This window comes from Macrotis lagotis, chromosome X, assembly GCF_037893015.1.
Source record: "Macrotis lagotis isolate mMagLag1 chromosome X, bilby.v1.9.chrom.fasta, whole genome shotgun sequence".
Lineage (NCBI taxonomy): Eukaryota > Metazoa > Chordata > Mammalia > Peramelemorphia > Peramelidae > Macrotis > Macrotis lagotis.
The window spans coordinates 631007192-631027507 of record NC_133666.1 but is presented as its reverse complement, the minus strand read 5'-3'; the positions used below and the strand labels follow the sequence as shown (position 1 = coordinate 631027507).

Below are 20316 nucleotides of genomic sequence, written 5' to 3'. Positions count from 1 at the left end.
TGGAACTATCTTTCCTTTGTGGATCTATCTATTCCTGCCTCCTCTACATTGCTTAAGTACAAATTAAGTCTCTTACATTGCTATGAAAAAGGATAGAAAAGACTGCCACATTAAACTTACTATTTCATAAAATTTCATATAATTGGCTAGTAAAAAGAAATTAGACCAAAAATTAGCCTTTCAGTTTTGAGCTCAAGTCAAATTACAGCTGAAATCCCACCTCTAATACATTTTTGGCTAGTACTCTGATTAAGTCACTTAACTCTAGGCAACTTGAAGACTATAAACTGCAGAAAAGATATTTTGCTATATAAAGGAAGTTTCTTACACCAATGAAAACACAAGTCACAAGGGAGTACCCTATTATTTTGACTTAAACTGGGATAGTCTAGCAGATAATGAGAGCACGTGTGCTTAATTTTCCCTGAGAAAGGCTTTTATTTCACCTGAGCTAACTTTATAGTAAAGTAAACACATCAATATAGGGGTCAGATAAACTTCTAAGAAACAGTTCAGCCCACTTCACAGACCCTCTAACAATTTCCTTAATGGACATTAGGAAAAAATTTTTAATGTAAATCTTATAAAAATAACTAGAAATATTGCTATTTACTAGGAACAATTTTTTTTAAAAAATAGCATTTAGAGTTTCACCATTAAAAATGTTAAGTCTTAGTATACAAAAAGTTTCTTGGTCTCCCAAACTATGGAATTTCACAAGTGATATTAATGTTTCATCACTAAGGCTATCTTAGATATCATACAGTATGACTAGGTGTCTTTTCCTTAAGGAAAGAAATATGTTTCTTAGTGTCTTTTGGAAGCGAAGGGCTTTACAATTCTGAAACACAATCTCATATCCATCTGAAATGATAAATGCTAGAGGGGACGAGGGAAAAATAGGGACACTAATGAAATGTTGGTGGAGGAGTAAACTGTCCAACCATTCTAGAAAATAATTTGGAACTTTGTATACCCTTTGACCCACAATACCAAGACTAGGTTTATATCCCAAAGGAACAAAGAAAAAGGACCTATACAGACAAAAATATTTATAGCAACTCTTTTTGGTGGTAGCAATCAATTAGAATTTGAGGGGATGCTTATCAAACGAGGAAACACTGAACAAGTTGTGGCATCTGATCATGATGAAATGTAACCATGCCACAAGAAATGACAAAGGGGGTGGTTTCAGTACATGGCAAGACCTACATGAATTAATGTAAAGTGAAGTGAAAACAACCAGGAGACCACTGTACACAGTCACAGCAATGTTATAATGATGAGCAATGCAATGATGTGGAAGAATTGGCTTACTCTGATCAATATGATGATCCAAGACAATTCCAAAGGACTCTTGATGAAAAATGAAAAAAGTTATCCCCCCCCCCCAGAAAGACTACTAGTGAACTCTGAATGAAAATTGAATTATAATTTTTCACTTATTTTTCTTGCTTTAAAAAACAACATGACTAACATGGAAATATATTTTGCATGATTTCACATGTATAAATGGTATCATATTACTTGCCTTTTCAGTGGGTGGGGAAGTGGAGAAAGGGAAGGAAAGAATTTGGAACATAAAGCTTAAAAATAAAAAAATGTTAAAAAATAAATTAGAAGTAAAAAAAGGAATGAAGGGTTTTAAAACACACATACACAAATATATACATGCACCCATACACACATACTTTTTGAGAATCTAATTTAGTACATAACATGGTCAACTTGTTGACTACTGACTAATACCCAGATTTCTCAAAAATCCTTTTAGTATAAATAGTACAATGCACCCTACTATAATAAATATTCAAAATTCATTTCTTTCCCATTTATTGAGTTCACACCTATACTAACAAGTAATTATAATTTTTTTTAGGTTTTTGTAATGCAAATGGGGTTAAGTGGCTTGCCCAAGGCCACACAGCCAAGTAATTATTAAGTGTCTGAGACCGGATTTGAACCCAGGGACTCCTGACTCCAGGGCCAGTGCTTTATCCACTACACCACCCAGCCGCCCCAAGTAATTATAATTTGAAGAGGACTTCACATGCTTTAAAAAGACTTTAGCTTGTAATATATAGCAATCTGGTTAATATCACAAAGGGGGTAAAAACAGAAATGTAGAGCTCAGCTTTTAGCAAAACTTCTCTCTCTCTCTCTCTCTCTCTCTCTCTCTCTCACACACACACACACACACACACACACACAAACAATATTAGCTTCATTAAAAAAAACAGGCAAAACATGACATCAGAAACAAGTGGAAAGACATGCAAATTTCCCACCTGGGTTCTATTTTAGGTAGTCCCTACTAACAGTATTTAACCTTATAACATATATCAAGCTTTGGGATCACAGTTATAAACATGGAAGTCATTTGCAGGTCACTGCCTGATAGAGTGGAAGCAGATTCTGTTCCCAGTCAGAGGAGATCTGGAATCCCATTAGGGCCCAACAGATTTAGCCCTAGGATCCCAGATAAGCTATTCCATCTCTCAGAATCTTCATCTCCTGATTGGAGAATGTGACAACAATAACTTTACTACTTAATCCCACTGGTTGTGGTTGGGGAAATGCTTTGGAAATCTTCAAGTGTTTCATCTATGAGAGTGTAGATCAGAATATTCAAAACAAGAAGAATGAGAGATCTGCTAGCCAAATTGTTGGTTCTGTGCGTCATTCAGCAATCAGTATAAGGAAGAGACTAGACCCCTTTGCAGAATCATTGTTTAAGAAAATGCATAGGCTATCAAAATTATTTGAAAGCTATAAAAATATTTTAAAAATAAATTCACAAATCTTGATTCCTAAGAACACCTAACCAAGTTCAAGCCCCTCATTTTACAGATAAGGTGCTCTGGGAAGTTAAATACCTTTCCCAAGATCACATTGAAGGATTAAGATAAATAGAAGGATTAGAACCAGGTCCCCACTACTTCCTACAATGGCATTATGTTATCATGTATTGCACAGTAGTTTGGGCTCCATTAATTCTAAGGAATTTGAATTTTAAAAATTCTTGTTCCTAATGAAACAAGACAACTTATTTTGGTAAGACAGTTAATCTTGAGCTTTTCCTGGCCTTTGTTTTTACTAAGTCCCTAATTGGGCATAGCCCAAACTTGTCAGCCTAAGTAGATGTTGATACAGCAATGATCAAATAACTCAAAATGTTAGAAAAATGTTAGAAAAAAGTCTGATTTCATAAAACTATTCCTAACACAAATAAAAGGAAAAATATAAATCCACAAAGGCTAAATTTGACTTAAAATCCCTATATAATAATGTCTAAATGCTATGGCCCCACAGAATTCTGTCTAGTTTTGTGGATTTTTTAGTGTTAAGTTGACAGGATCCTGATGCTCAAAGTGCCCTAAGGCTACCTTGGTCCACCTCTGTCAGTTTACAGATGAGGAAGCTGAACCCATGGAGACTGAATGGCTGGGCCAAGGTCCCTCAGCATCAGAAGTGGAGTGGGACTAGTGCTGCTCTCCATTAGCTGCTGTGGAAATAGAACCTCACTCTTCTTCACATTAGCAAAAAGTCTTGCTAAGAGAGGAATACTATGCATTCAAATGAATAAAAAGTGTTTAATGGTACAACCTGAGTGAAAATAATATTTAAAATTAGATTGGAATCCCTTAGAAGTGGAATTGGAGGGGCAGCTAGGTAGCACAGTGGATAGAGCATTGGCCTTGGAACTCAGGAGTACCTGAGTTCAAATCTGGCCTCAGACACTTAATAATTACCTAGCTGTGTGGCCTTGGGCAAGCCACTTAACCCCATTGCCCTGAAAAATCTAAAAAAAAAAAAAGTAGAATTGGAATATGGACCATGTCAAGGCAGGAGGGTAAGAGTGGGAAGATGAGATGCAGAAGATAAATAGGAAAGGAACTCACATTCCTAAAGTCACCTGAACCTCCACCTCCAGCTTCTCTTTTGTGGGAGAGTACTCAACTCCTTTCCAAGATTTTCAATCTTGCTTATATTATACAAGAAAAGTATGAGATCTAAAAAGGTTAAAGCAACCATTTTGAGGTCTCTAAAAATGCATCCTAACACCAAAGGCTGATGATGCCATGGCATTTCCAAAACCAAAGGACTTATAGAATGGATACAAGTTAGAATAAGCCTGCTAAATGTGGTTTTATTGGGAAATGCCTCAAAATGCCTGTCATCAATCTATCTACTGCTTCATTTCACAGTTGGAAGGAACTTCTGGGGATCTACAATCTACTTCAATATGTGAATTTTTTAATTCAGATGTGTCTGACTCTTAATGACTCTATTTGAGGTTTTCTTGGCAAAGATATTGGACTGGTTTGCCATTTCCTCTTCCAGTTTATTTTACAGATGAAGAAACTAGACAAAAAGAGTTCAGTGAGTTGACCAGGGTCACAAAACTAGCAAATGTCTGAGGTCATATTTGAACTTAGGAAGAAGAGTCTTCTTGATTCCATGCCCAGAATTCCATCCACTCTGCCACCTAGCTGGTCCTATAATATGTGAATAGTGTCTGTAATCTAACAGTTACATTCCTCCCAGATCATCCAGTTGCTTACTTCTATTGATTGAATGCTTTTTATAGTTAACTATTTGGAAATTATCTGCTCTTAAAAAAACTACTGGTCCTCTGGGATAGCATAATAAGATAGCCATCAAAATAGCACACTTTTACTCTATACTATATATTTCTATTTTTGTTATAAATATCACCAATATAGTTTCAGAATTTATTAAGTTATAAGAAATAAGGGATTAGAAGACAGAGAATAGAGGCCAGCTAGCCTTGTGATTTTACTCTACAGTAAAGCCACGCAGGCTCCCAGGTCTTCTCTGCAATTCAGTCTTAAAGAACTGCCTGTAAGACTGACAGATTGTCAAATTCAAATAAAAACAAGGGTCACTAAACCATACACAAGAATCCTTGTAAGCTGCAAACTGACTTAGATAATTGACATATTAATGTGACTTATGTTTTATTTTATTTATATTTATTTCATTAAATATTTCCTAATTATGTTTTAATCTGGTTTAGACTGGAGTCAGGAGTGTTGTGGATTATATGCCACATATCTGACATCTCTAGCAACCTGGAGTCCTAAAAAAAGTTAAGTGATATATGTCAGAGACAGGACTTGAAACCTATGCTTTCCTGCCTCAGAGGTCTTCTTGCTATCAATTATGATATGCCACCTCCTAAGAAGTGGTAGCTATTGTATATTTTAAAGTATGATTAAGTGATTTTTATTATTTAAAGTTAAGTGTGTAAAACATTTTTAAAGTATATAAATATACAAAACAAAAAAGTATTAAAACTTTTTTTTAAAGAAATAATTACTGTTTCCTCCACTAAGATTTTACGCTAATGTTTTACTGTGAAGTAGAGTTGACCCTTGTCTTCTAAAAGGCCAGGCCACCTCCATGTTAAACTCTAGCAGAAACTAGGAAAATGAAATGGCACTTCAAACATGAGGCAAAGAATGGGTTATGTCAATGAGCCACAGAGCACTCTAAATTCAAGGAAGTTCTTTCACCAGATTGGCCATAGAGTATTATATTTTTTCAGCCCTAACCCTTAAATGCCTTCTACCAAGAAGATGTGTTCTCTGTTATCAGTGGGCCTGTATCAATGAAATCATAAGTTGTTGGCTTATTTTAAGCATTTTTTAAAACATACTGATCTCTACTTATTCATCATAGGGGTATTTTGTATTATTACTATTTTGAAAGTACCCTAAAATAACATTTTTGTTACTATTGTTAACATAAAAGTCATACACAAAACATTTGGGTGAAGACAATTTGTAAATGGCATTTGTCAGATGCTGGCATTCCATTCCTCTTAAAAATTTTGGGGTAACTCCACATCACATATTCCTAGAGAGAGAACTCAGTTCTTATAGTACCTACACTAGTAAATAGGTTCCAAGACTAAGCACAGATCAGGCAGAGTCTTATTGTAAAGATTAAGGAATCAAGTCATAACAGAAATAATCTCTTTTTTGTGATTTCAGAAACTTTGATCAGTTAAAATCTTATGAAATAAATTCAAGAATATTATCTATAAAAACCTAAACATTTCCCACAAATTTATGAACATAGTTGTCAAAACTCATGGGCACACAAAAAGTTTTATCAATTATATTACTTTAAAGTTTTTACATAATTATTTATATGTAAAATATCAGTGGCATTTGGTTAATGTTCCTATTCATTCTTGTGGGTGCCAGATTGTACTCTAATTCTAATACATAACACAAATTAAATTAAGGCACTGTGCTAAAAAAAAATGTGCCTTTAAGACTCAGAGAGAGGCTTTAGATTGCAGGAAGTTTCTGGGTCATCAGAGGAAGCAGAGACAGCTATGCTGTAGGACAGAGGCCAGTGTTCTTGTCTATGGATTGCTGCATGTGTTAATCAAAGCCAACCAGGAAGGGATCAACTTCTGACTAACCAACAATTCTAAACTTGGACCTGGGACATGGCTAAGTCCAGTTGTGATCATATCAGCAAATGCTGTCAATGGAAAGAGAAAATTCACTCCAGGCAAGAAATAGAGAGTGGGAATGGCTTTCTCTTCCTATAACCCTGGTCCTGGGATTATGTTCTGGACTTAGCAGGAGGGAAGATGGTGGTGGATGGCAGTCTTTGATGTACATGAAACCTAAATGTGGCCTGTGGGATATAAGAACTGAGGAGGGAGTCTGCCAAAGGGCAGTACAGTGTTACTCTGTTTTGAGAGAATAGTTTCAGTACATTATGAGAAGCAAGTAATTAACATAGAGAAGACACTTGCTTTCAGAGATAGTGTATACCGATGAAGAAAATATTTTCTAACCTCTAATATTACATTAACATATTCCAGGTTTAATATCCATAGTTAAAATTTTTTATTAGTAAAATCTAGAAATGCCAGTATGCACACTTAACCAAATAGTTTGATCCATAATTATTTTTTCACTACTGAAGCCTTTAGAAAATACATCTTTCAAGTGACTTTTAACAAAAAACTTGCAAATTTTAGAATTGGACTCATTACATTTTCAAAGTGTTGGTTGACAATTACTAAGGTAATCTCAAGATATGCCTTACTACTATCCTAATATACACAAGACATATAACTATTAAGTTCTCTTATATGACTATACTATGGTCAATAGACATATCTGTGTTTAAAAATAAAAATGAAACACCATATGAGTTCCCAAATTCATAATGTCACATCAGGTTGAGATTATAAGCCATAAAAATGTACCCTTAATATTATAGTATTTTAAAGGTTCACTAAAAAGACGCTTTGATTTGCCAACTTCAGGGTGTCAAATTTCTTTCCAAAGGCTAACAGAGGAGGCTCATACAAAGTGAGTCAGCCACAGTCTTGAAATAGACTATATAAATTACTCTTCAAAAATTACCAATGGTAAAATTTTAAAAAGGAGGAAATTAAGGGAAAGCTCTGGGATCTTTCTATAGGAAAAGAATCTGAACCAGTTTCTATTACTATTATCATGATTTCTTAGAATTATGATTAACATAAGCAAGTAAGAAATTTTGTTTTGAACAAGACTTAATAAAAATACACAAAAGAGGGAAAAAAGAAAAAAAATCAGGAACTTAAAAACATTTGGGAGGTGAGAGCTTAAAAATAAGTAATAATTTGCTTTTATAGAGAAGGAGGTTTACTTCTTAAGTGAATAAAGCCTACCTGAAATAACATAATTCCTAATTCAGTCCAACTTTAAACAACTTAAAACACTTCCATTGAGCATCTAGTCCAGAATGTAACTATTTCTAGCAACTTAGCAGGAATACCTGGTCCCACCAAGCTACAGTACATACCGTTGCTGGAGATGAACGTGAAGTATGGGACAGAGAATGTCTAGTGTTATCCATCCCCCCATGAATGAGATAGGCTCCTGAGCTGGAGATGATCTGACTCCCCCCAACGTCCATGGTGATGCCCACCATACTGTGAGAAGGAATGGCTGATGGAGAGGATGCCACAGTAGTCACCTGAGCTCCACCTCCTGGTGACTCAAAGTAGGAAGCAGCACTGCTAGGGGCATAAATCTGAGCTTCAGTGTTGTAGGAATAGGCAGTTCGTCTGTTAAGGAATTAGAATTTAATCATCAGAAATAGAATTTATACAAATAAAATTTAAATAAATAAAAAGAATTAGAATTTATATACCAAATGAATATCTAATCTCAGCTGCAAAAGAAGTTACATTGTTATTAATGTCATTAATGTTCATCTATTGAGATATGCCAAAATATTCTGTGATACAAAATTCTAAAAGAATAGGAAGATTTATATGATATAAGACATAGCTGAAGAATCGAGAAAACAATCTACACATTTACAAGAATTTAAATGGAAAGAACAACAAATATCAAAATTAACATTGTTTAATTATGATGACCAAGAAAGGTCCTTAAGAAGAGATAACCTTAGTGCAACTCACTCTTTCATCTTTACAATGGTGGGGGACTATAAGTACTTTTGTAATACTGTTATTTTCCTTTTCCCTTTAAAGTCTCTGATAGAAGGAATGTCTGTCTGGGTAAGGGAGGAATATATGGAGAAAGGAAGGTGATACAAAGACAAAAGTCATCAGTCATTTTTTTTAAAAGATGCAGCTAAGATAGATTGGGAGTTATTCCCAGTTTTCTTCACTATAATCTCAAAAAAATCATACTTTGTGAGATGCCAACAAGAGTGCCATGAAGTATGATGGTGTTTCTTAGCACTGCTACCAAGCCACATCATGTCTACATGAAAGCTACAGAAGGCATCTTCTCCAAGCTATAGCTTTAGTTTTGCTGCTCCATCACTTATGTTATTCAACATTATCATGATCATAAATACTAAGAAATCTCATGCAAAAGGATGTACAAAGTGTTTTGGAAAAAAAATAAGATTCACTTACATGGCTCCGTTAGTATAGACAGTATCTCCTCCTTCCACATACTGGACCTGGGTTGGATAGACATGCTGAACAGGTTGTACCTGAATTGAATATTAAATACTTGTGTTATGGATAATATAATTTTCTTTATAACAATTTCTGTCGATTTAAGTCAAAACTATCTAATCTGATGAAACCAATGGTGAAGAGCAGAGAATACTATGACAGAACGATTTCCTTCAAACAATAAATGGTTTAATTATCCTGTCATGTGTAGAGAAATTAAGTTATTCCAGGTTTTTAAAAATATTATATCAGGTATGAGAAACAAATAGAGGAGAAACATGTTCCCTGTTTATCCAATGGGTCTATGCATATATAAAATATATTTTTAGAAAGTAAAGTAAAGGGGTGGCTAGGTGGTGCAGTGGATAAAGCACCGGCCCTGGAGTCAGAAGTACCTGGGTTCAAATCCGGTCTCAGACACTTAATAATTACCTAGCTGTATGGCCTTGGGCAAGCCACTTAACCTCATTTGCCTTGCAAAAACCTAAAAAAAAAAAGTAAAGTAAAAAAGAGAACTTGTATATATAGAAAAGAAACAAATAGCCTAACCTATAACAAGTAAGAAAGTGGAGAGTAACTGATTTCAACAAAGCTCTGATGAAACCTCTGATTATCCTACTGGTATCTCCTCTGAAAAGGACAAAGTTACAACCATTTCAAAGTAACTACCTTTCCCCTGATGTATTTATACAGCTAAGAGCCCACAAGATGCTAGAAGACTCTACCTTTCTCTTCTCTATCCATTGATGAACCCAGACAGAGGGGAGAAAATAAGAAGACAAAGGGTGATGTACTTTTGGACTGAAAGAAAAGTAATAAATCTCAAAGTTGTACACCAAAAGCATAATCTTGTACTGCTGATCCTAATGGCAACGATGAAAGAAGTAGAAGGTAAAAAGAGATGGCTGCTACCAAAAATGACTAGTCTAATGGGCTTGGCTATGTGACTTTGATCAAGTTATTTGACCTCCAAGGTTCTACCTCTGCTTCCTCATTTTTAAAATAAAAGGATTGGCCTAGATGTCTGTAAGATTTCTTTCAGCTCTACTATCTTCTCTGATTCAGCAATAAACAACACTTTAAATAATGTTAAATAGTAGGGACAGTGTATAATTTGAGTCCTTCTTCCCCTTCCTCCGTTTCTCAATGTCACCTTTAAAAAAGTCCATTAGTACCATCACCAGAGCCATAAATTGGTTACAATTCCCTGAACTATTACTAAGTGTAGAACCATGAAAAACTGAAAGCAAAGGTAGGAGAGGAAAAGAAAAAGAGAGTGCTGGTAGTCATGAGAAAGAGAATGGGAAAAATAGAGATCAATCCTATCCCAAACATTTATTCTGTAATATCAATGTGGTTATTTTTGACTGTGCAGCTTCCCCTCTACTGGGGAAAGTCCATATGCATGCCTCACCAGGTGAGCTGGAGAAAAAGACCAGCTGATTGCATCACAGAAAGGGAAGATTGAAAGGGTCATTCATTTTAGAGATAAACAAATTGAATCACAGTGAGGAGAGATGACTTGTTCTGTTGATCAAACTAGCTAGGTAGTGAAAGAAGTTGAAAATAGAATTTAGGCTTCCTGATCCCAGACCAGGTCTCTCTTTTCAAAATATATTTTACAAGTAAATTTCAAAGCTCTTTCCAATATCAGAATAATTCCTTTAAAGCTGCTCTTGGAATACTGTTCTAATATTCCTACTTCCTAATATATACCTCAATCCTGCCCCCACCTCAAGATCCCATGGATCTGCCCACATTTCCCACTATGCTCTCTGGAACAGCTAATGTAAAATTAACAAACTTCCTCTCTGGAAATTATTAGGCAAGATGGAAATGCTTCAAGTAATATGGGTCTGATAACAGACTGTCATCCAATGACTAGTTTAGCTAAGTTCTAAGAGGCTACTACTAAATGATAAATTTTGGGCCATAGCATTACACTGTCTACTAAGATGTGGATTGTAAATTATATCAAAGGAAAAATTATACCAACTAGTGAAACCAAGAGGCTTTATAAGAGTATATTCTCAGTCTAATTATAAAGTATATTCCAACAATGCAAAGGCTATATATAAGGCCCTCTTCCCTTGTTCTTCTGTAAGCCTCTAAGAAATTGAATGAAATTTTTTTTAAAAGGTACCTGTAGCTTACAACAACTTTTTGGGGGTAAAAAAAATTAGGATGTGCCATAAATGGAAAAAAAATTTAAATGTCAGAGTTTAATTCTAAAATCCAAATCAAAATTACAAGAAAAATACTGGTCTTTGAGCCAGGAAGACCTGGATTCAAATTTCACCTTTAGGCATTTACTTCCTGTCTAATCCTGGGAAAGTCACTTGGCCAGAATTGGAATGTGAGTCTCACTTAATAACAGTGGTCCAGCCTGACTGGAAAAGGCCCATATTAGAAGATTACAGTATAATCAAGGTCGGATGTGTAGTCCTTATTTGGACATGGAAGCAGTTACCATTATATAACTTGTTTATAGTTGATGATACTTATGTAAATCTTAGATTTGGCATGATACAGGCTTTGTTCTAAGCCCCTATAACTAACTGTCCAGACTAAGGGGCAGACCGGGGAAGTGGTCAGACCTTGCTTTGTTAGAGGTTAGCAGGCAGGAGCTTGTGGTGATGCAGAGCACATAGCAGAGCTGAGCAGAGTGCAGTGGGTAATGGTGGACAACAAGCAGACAGCAGGAAAAATGGACTTGGAACCTGGGGAACTGATAAGCAAACTTATGCTATGCCTATTAAAATATATGTATGGCTCAATTTGGATCAATGTACAACATAGAAACAAAGTAAAAACTGACAGATTGCTTTCTGTGGGGGGAGGGAAGATTGGGGCAAAAATTGTAAAACTCAAATAAAATCTTTAGTGTGTGTGTGTGTGTGTGTGTGTGTGTGTGTGTACTTGGCTCTGCAGCCTTCCACTGACAAGGTTGTACAATGAAAGATATATATATATATATACATATCTCCAAGTCTTCTCAAGTATTCCTTTGGTCTCTGTAAATAAAGAACCTAGAAAGTAACAAGTATAGTATTGGTTTGAAACACATGCTCCCCTTGATTACATAAGGATTTACAGAATTTGTATTAGACATATATTTGGTACATATATAGAAATTTTGACAAAATTGATTTAACTTACATTTTTATTTGCAAAATACCTTCACTTCCTCCTCTAAAATGAGATTGGACATGATGACCAACCATTAATGTCTCTCCCTTCAGCTCTCAATCTCTAGTCCTATTCTCCTCCTCCTCCTCCTACTACTACTATATATATCAGGAAAATAAGGCCATCTTCTGAACATTACTATACATTTAACTTGCTGAAGCAAGTTTTATGTATAAAATGAAATTTGCAAGCTGTAAGAGAGGAGGTCTGCATTTTCCTGCCTTAAACCCAAGGCTTACAAACAAGGGAGAAAAAGAATAGGAAGACAAATGAGTGTGTGCAGATTCAAGCAAACACACACAAAAAAATCTACCCAAAGCAATATAGCAGTTTACAAAGAGAAAGCTACTCACTTTGATCTCTGAGAGACCAGTTAGGTAAGGAGAGAACACCCTCAGGTGAACAAGTCTAAGCTGGGTACTCACAGTGTGATTCCAGCATTTTGGGTTCAATTACTTCAAATTCCTAATCAGCTAAACCCATACTCAAAATCCCAAAGTCAAGTACAAATGATTTTTGCAACTCTCCTAACTCTTTTGGATTAAATAAATGTATTACAATTCCCTGCCTTACCACAATGCAGTAATTCAAATCGTTGGAAGACAATTATTTATTCTAGAGTAATGAACCCACCTGAAAAGATTAAAAGCCACCACCATCATCACACACTCAGAGCAGGCAACACCTCAAACTCAACATGTTCTAATCAGAATTTTATCATTTTGCCTTAAATATTGATTCTTAGGGGTGGCTAGGTGGCGTAGTGGATAAAGCACTGGCCCTGGAGTCAGGAGTACCTGGGTTCAAATCCAGTCTCAGACACTTAATAATTACCTAGCTGCGTGGCCTTGGGCAAGCCACTTGACCCCGTTTGCCTTGCAAAAACCTTAAAGAAAATTGATTCTTTCTGACTTATGTTTCTGACCAAGGACACAATCAACTGTCTGCAGTACTTGAAACTTTAGTAGTCTTTTGGATTTTTTTTTTAAAGCTCCTCTCTTCCTTCTCCACCTTCCACCTTCAAATCAATTTAACAAGATGTTATACTTCAATAGATCTCCTAAAAAAGAACATTCCTGTAGCCAATAACCTCTGAAAAATCTTCCTAACAAACCTCCTTACTGCCACTTTATCCCCACTTCAACCCGTTCTCTCTCTCTCTCTCTTTTTTTTTTGTTTTTTGCAAGGCATTAAATGACTTGACCAAGATCACACAGCTAAGTAAATATTAGGTGTCTGAGGCCGGATTTGAACTCAGGTCCTCCTGACTCCAGGACCAGTGCTCTATCCACTGCACCATCTACCTGCCTCTTAACCTATTCTTTATGTTGCTATCAAATAGATAGTTGTCCTACAGTTTAGAGGTGCTTTAACCAGGTTTCTTTTCATCCCCAAATCCTTCATTGGTTCCTGAATTCATTACTGAAAAGATTTCAAACTCTTTATTCTGACTTCAAAGTCCTTCATATCTTTCTGGTATTATTTCCTAATTTTCTCTTCCTCATAAGCTATGCTCCAGTTCCATAAACTGTTTTCCTGCCCTGTGACTTTGTAATACCATTTCTTTTTTTTTTTTAGGTTTTTGCAAGGCAAACGGGGTCAAGCGGCTTGTCCAAGGCCACACAGCTATGTAATTATTAAGTGTCTGAGACCGGATTTGAACCCAGGTACTCCTGACTCCAGGGCCAGTGCTTTATCCACTACGCCACCTAGTCACTCCCTGTAATACCATTTCTTAAGCCTGGAATCAACAAGCTTTTATTACACACTAACTATATGATAAGGATTGTACTCAACACTAGGGAGACTGGAGATACAAAGACAAAAGTGAACAGTTTCTTCCCTCAAGAGGCATTCCCTTGATATTCTTTATCAAGTAAAATTACACATAAAAATAAATACAAAATACAGGAATACAGGAAAGGCAGAAGCAGCTGTAGAGATCAGGAATAGCTTTACATAGAAGGGAGCACTTGAACTGAATCTTTAAGGAAGGAAATTAAAGGAAGAGAAAAAAGTCCATTTCAGGTGTGGGAGACAGATAGTGAAAAGTCTGAGATTGGGGAAGGAGTGGCATTTGTGCGAGACAGGAAAAAGAGCAATTTGCCTGGACCCTATGTCAAATACATGAAGGACTATAATTTGTAACCTGGAAAGGCAGTTTGGGGTTTAGTTCTTCTAAAGATCTTCAAACCAAGACTAAACTATCTGAATTCAGAATAGTGGAGATTCTTTTTGCAGATGGTTTGGACTAGATGGCTACACTTGTCCCTTCTAACTATCAAATCCTGTGATTCTGTGAAGTTATGAAGGACTTTAAATGCCAGAAGACTTTACATGGGATCCTAGAGGTAAGAGAAAGTTGCTGAAGTTTACAAAGGAGTGACATGGTTATAGTTATACTTTAAGAAAATTACTTTGGCATCTGTGTGTATGACAGGGGCAGCTAGGCTGCAAAGTGGACAGAGTGGCAGGTTTGGAGCCAGGAAGACTCAAGTACACTTTTTCAGGCATTTCCTAGCTGGATGATCTGAGCAAGACACCTAACCCTGTTTGCCCCAGTTTCTTTATCTGTCAAATAAGCTAGAGAAGGAAATGGAATAAACCTACCAGCATGTTTGTCAAAAAACAAAACAAAACCCAAATGGAATCACAAAGTGTAAGACAACTGAAATGTCTGAACAACAACAAAAACATAGAAGATGGATTAAAGTAGAGAGAGGGAGCTTAAGACAAGGATCTCTTTTCTCTAATCTCTGACTTTTGAAATACTACTTCTGTTCTTCAAGACCAGTTTAAACACCATCCCTGAAAAAGTATTGCTTTATTAAAATAATCAGAAATGATCTTTCTTTCTTCTAACCTTGCATAATCTTTCTAACATCTCTCATAAATGCCCCCTTCTTTCTTCTGATACCAACAATACCCTGCTTCCTAAATAGCAGGTTCACTTCCCTAGTCAATAAATTCCAGTTACTCTAGGATCAAATACAGTAGACACATATATAATACATAGTCTATGATTATTTTTCATTCACTTTATCATTTGGCATATTTGTCTATGTGTTCTCTCATGTTAGATTATTAACTCCATAAAAGAGCCAAATATGTCTTACATCTAACATATGTAATATTTGCATATTAACAAGTAATTGTTGAATTAATTAAGGTAGGAAGAACAGATAGACAAGTAAAAGAAAAAAGGATACATTTGTATCACAAAATGCAGACTAAATTGACAGAGTATACCTATGAGATTCTGGAACCAAAGATAATTAATACTGATATGAAAAAGTCTAAATTCCTTTTTCAATGGCACCAATTGTACAAGAGTAAAACATTTAATATATTAATATTTACATAATGTACAAACAACCAGACAATGGATGAATCATAAGAATTACACAAGCAAAAAGGGATTTCCCTCCAGGTAAATCAGTCATTTAACTTTAATTGAGTTATTAACTCTATATAGTGTGCAGAGCTCTATATTAAGCCTAGAGCAATAGTGGTATCAAATTCAAGTGGAAACTCCCTGAAGGCTGTATATTCACTTACAAAAAACACAAATTAACACTATCTGGGTTTGCCTACATTTTTGTCTATTTTATTAAATATTTTCCAATTACATTTTAATCAGGTTCAGGTCCAACTTGGGAGTTTTATGACTAAGTCTGACCTAAGGTACTGTAAATGTCAAAGACTTACTGACTAGGTCAAGCTATGGGATAGAACAAAAATAGAATATAATGCACCTCTCACTTGTAGTTAACTGGGAAAACTGTTTTGAATGACTGAAGGGAAGAGATTATTAAAAAGATTCAGTCATAGAAAAAGGCTAACATAATGTATACTTTAGGAGTGAACACTGGAAGAAGAGTTGGGGTGTAAAGGAGAAGGCTGTGAGAGAGGTAATGTGGTTTTGGCATCCTGATAAATGTGCATAAAAGAGAGAATGAGAAAATTGGCCATGCCCTGAAGTGGAAAGGGGAAGGCCCTTTAGGATCTTAAAAAAGACTACTCAAGAGTGTAATGGGCTGCCTTGGGAAACAACATGACTTATGATCAAAGCTATGAGTAAAATAGATAACCTTAACAGCAGAGTAAAAGAACAGTCAAAAGGCATTTGAGGTATAGAGTAGTAAATGAAAGGAGATTAGGCAAAAGGAGAAAACAGTGCAAGACTAGGCAAGACAACATTCCATGGAAACAGAAACTTGTAACCAGAGGGGTTGCAGAAATCATTCAGTCCAACTCCTTTCATTTTATGGATGAGGAAACAGAAGTTGAGAAATGAATTGTCATCTAAGCTCAGACTCCTCTCTACTTTCCTGATCTTCATTTGCATCAAGCTTATTAACAGTAGGCTGTCTCAGGGCAGCTAGGTGGCACAGTGGTTAAAGCACCGGCCCTAGAGTCAGGAGTACCTGGGTTCAAATCCGGTATTAGACACTTAATAATTACCTAGCTGTGTGGCCTTGGGCAAGCCACTTAACCCCATTTGCCTTGCAAAAAAAACCTAAAAAAAAACAAAAACAAAAACCAGTAGGCTATCTCACAGGCTTTGACCTGGGCCCTATTTTCTTCTCCCTCTAAATTATTCCACTTAGTAATCATATCTACTTCCATTGTTTTAATTATCATCTTTATGCAGATGATTCTTAGATGTATATGTCCAGCCCTAACCTCTCTCCCAAACTTCAGTTTCACATCTTCAGTGATCTTTTAACATCATAATCTGAATGCCCCACAGATGTCTTAATCTCAACATGTCCAAACTGAACTCATTCCCCTTCCCCAAAACGTCTTCCCCTTAACTTCTCTATTCAGTCAAAGATATCATCATTCTCTAAGTCATTTGGGCTCACAACTTAGGTGTCATCCTCAATTCCTCATGCTTATTCCCTATTATCAAATAAGTGGTCAAGTCTTGTCATTTCTATATTTATAACATTTCTTGTATAAGCCTTTTCTCCTGGTGCAGGTCCTCATACCCTCACACCTGTAGGATTACAATATATTTCTGGTGGGTCTCCTTGTATCAAAGTCTCTTACTATTCCAATCTATTCTCTATTCAGATATCAAACTGATCTTTCTAAAATGCAGGTTTGACCATATCACTCCCAGAGATGATAAAACTCCAGTGGCTCCAAATCCTCTGATTGACTTTCAAAACCAATAGAACCTGCCTCTTTCCTACCTTTCCAGTTTTCTTACATTTTATTCCTACTGGACTTAATTTCCCAGCAAAACCCAGGTTTACCTCTCTTTCACCTCCTTTCCTTCCCCCCATCTTCCTCCATTATATTATTAACTCCTTGGGGATAGGTTCACATCTTTTATCTTTATATTCCTAGGACTTAGTAGGCACTTAATGTTCACTGACTGACCCCCCTCCATATACTCTACAATTCAGTGACACTGTCCTCTTGCTATTCCTTGTACAGGATATCATCTCCCAAATCCCAATCCTGAAATTCTCTCCTTCCCAATCTAATGGGGGGAGACCTGGCAACTATGTATAAAAAGATACTTAAGAAAAAACTTACACAAGGAGATAATCTTAGAGGAAATGCATCCAGATGAAGGAGAATAAACTCCATGGCTCTCCATTACCTCCAGGATACCCCTCCTTAGTTGAGACTTCAGGGAAACCAGGGAAGCCAGGAGATGGAGTTAAGGAAAGAAAATTCCAGACATGGGAGACAGCCAGTGATAATGCTCAGTTAGAAGATGGAATGACTTATGTAAGTAACTGCAAGGAGGCCAGTGTTACTGGACTATAGAGTATCTGGGGGGGATTTGGATATAAGACCAGAAGGGTAAGGGAGGTCTAAATTGTGAAGGGCTTTGAAAGCCAAACAGAGAATTTAATATTTTTCCTAGAGGTGATAAAGAGGCAATGGAGTTTGTTGAAAAGAGGAGTGAGGGCACCCAGATAAGATCAAAATGGATAAAGGATTTAGACATAAAAATAGTATTATAAGCAAACTTGAAGATCAAGGACTAGTTTACCTGTCAGATCTATGGAAAGGGAAGTAGTTTATGACCAAGGAAGAGATAGAGAACATCATTAAAAACAAACTAGATAATTTTGATTACATTAAATTAAAAAGCTTTTGCACGGATAAAAAACTATAACCAAGATCAAAAGAATTTGCAATAAGAAGTTCACGATCTGAGCCACAGTCAGTTCCAGGTCTTTACTTTGTTTGACTGTAAAATATATAGTTCATCTGATTTCAGTATTGATCATCTGGCATTGTCCATGTGCACAATTGCCTTTTGAGTTGCTGAAAAAGACCATTTCCCATAACTAAGAAGTTGTCTTGACAATTTTGTATTAGTCTCTTCCCTGCTTCCATTTTTTTTCCAATGCCAAAATTGACTATTGTTTTAGTTATCTTTTGATTTTCTTCTTCTTCGTTCCAATACCCTCACGTTGAATGTGACACTTTTTTTCCCTTTTGGTGTTATTTCTAAAAGATATTGTAGGTCTTCACAAACTGATCAACTTTGGCCTCTTCAGCATCAAAGATTAGAGCATGGACTTGTATTACTATGATGCTGAATGACTTATCTTGGATTTGAACAAATATAATTCTGTCTTCTTTTTTACCAGTTTTCTGGTAATATGTAGTTAATCAAAGTTAACTAGCATATAAACAGAGTAGGAAGGGAAACTGGGATCTCCAGTATAGGTGGGGTCAGAACATTTGTAATTATTACAAAAACAAATGAAATTTGTAATTTTGTCAGTTTTGAGATTAACATCAGGACTGCTGGGGTGGTTAGGTGACACAGTGGATAGAGCACTGGCCCTGGAGTCAGGAGTACTTGAGTTCAAATCCAGCCTCAGACACTTAATAATTACCTAGCTGTGTGGCCTTGGCCAAGCCACTTAACCCCATTCCTTGCAAAAACAAAACAAAAACCAAAAACCAAAAAAAAACACATCAAGACTGCTTTTCTCACCCTTTTACTGACTGTGAGGACTACTCCATTTCTTCTAAAAGATTCTTGCCCATAGAAGTATATGTAATGATCACCTGAATTAAATTCACCTACTTCTATTCATTTAAATCCACCGACACTCAAGATGTCATTATTTAATCTTTCCACTTCTTTTGTTTCATCACATCCAGTTTAACTTGGCTCATAGATCTTACATTCAAAGTTCCTAAGCAATATTGATTTTTATAGCACTGGGCTTTCTGTAGCTAAGTTTATTTTTTTAGCTTTGACCCAGCCATCTCATTAGTCCTAGAATTACTTGAAGTTGTCCTCCATTCTTCCTCAGTAGTGTGTTGGACATCTTCTAACCAAAGTTCATCTATCTTCCATTGTCATCTCTTTTATCATTTTAGTACTGACCAAGGGGTTTTCTTGGGAAAGATCCTAAATTAGTTTGTCATTTTCCTCTCCAGTGGATCACCTTTTGTCAGAACTTCTCACTATGACCTGTCCATCTTGAGTCACCCTCACAGCAAAGTCAGAATTTCTTTGAACTACATAAGCCCTTCCACCAAGACAAGGTATCAACTGATATTACTGCAATCTAAAGTAATGGTGTCAAACTTAAATAGAAACAGATCCCTGCTTTTATGTACTGACTTTGAAAACCATAAATTAACAATATCTGTATTGAGTTACAGTTTTCTTTTCTTTCTTTCTTTTTTTTTAAAGTTTTTTTTGGAAGGCAATGGGACTAAGTATGCCCAAGGCCACACAGCTAGGTAATTATTAAGTGTCTGAGGCTGGATTTGAACTCAGGTATTAATGACTCCAGGGCCAGTGTTCTATCCACTGCGGCACCTAGCAACTCTAGTTTTCTTTTTTAAAACAAATACTGTTGTAATATTTGATCCTCACAACATTTTACATCTGAGGAAGCTGAAGTGAACACAGATTTGGGACTTGTCCAGGATCACGTAACTAGTAAGTGTCTGAGATCACATTTAAATTCAAGTCTTCCTAAGTCCTGACTTATCAGTCTATCTACTGTACCACCAGCTGGCCTAAGTCTAGAATCTACCTCTGCTGAGAAGAGAGCATTCTTTCTAAATCACAGAATGTCAGAGTTGGAGGATTTCATACTGGGTCACCAAACATCGTACTTGAGTAAGAATCCAAGTAAGAAATCACT

At 36.1% G+C, this 20316-nt stretch overlaps 1 protein-coding gene across 11 annotated transcripts in view; it reads right to left on the bottom strand.

The window, feature by feature from the left end:
* RFX2 (regulatory factor X2) overlaps window positions 1-20316 on the bottom strand; it is a 152288-nt gene that overhangs the window by 48740 nt on the left and 83232 nt on the right. For 9 of the 11 annotated variants that reach the window (XM_074203793.1, XM_074203785.1, XM_074203786.1 and 6 more), the window contains 2 exons: window positions 8936-9015; window positions 7846-8110 (listed from right to left, as the gene is read on the bottom strand). In XM_074203793.1, the coding sequence (XP_074059894.1) occupies window positions 7846-8110; window positions 8936-9015 (345 nt within the window). The remainder of the gene's footprint in view (window positions 1-7845; window positions 8111-8935; window positions 9016-20316) is intronic. The other 2 variants (XM_074203791.1, XM_074203792.1) reach the window with 1 other exon arrangement.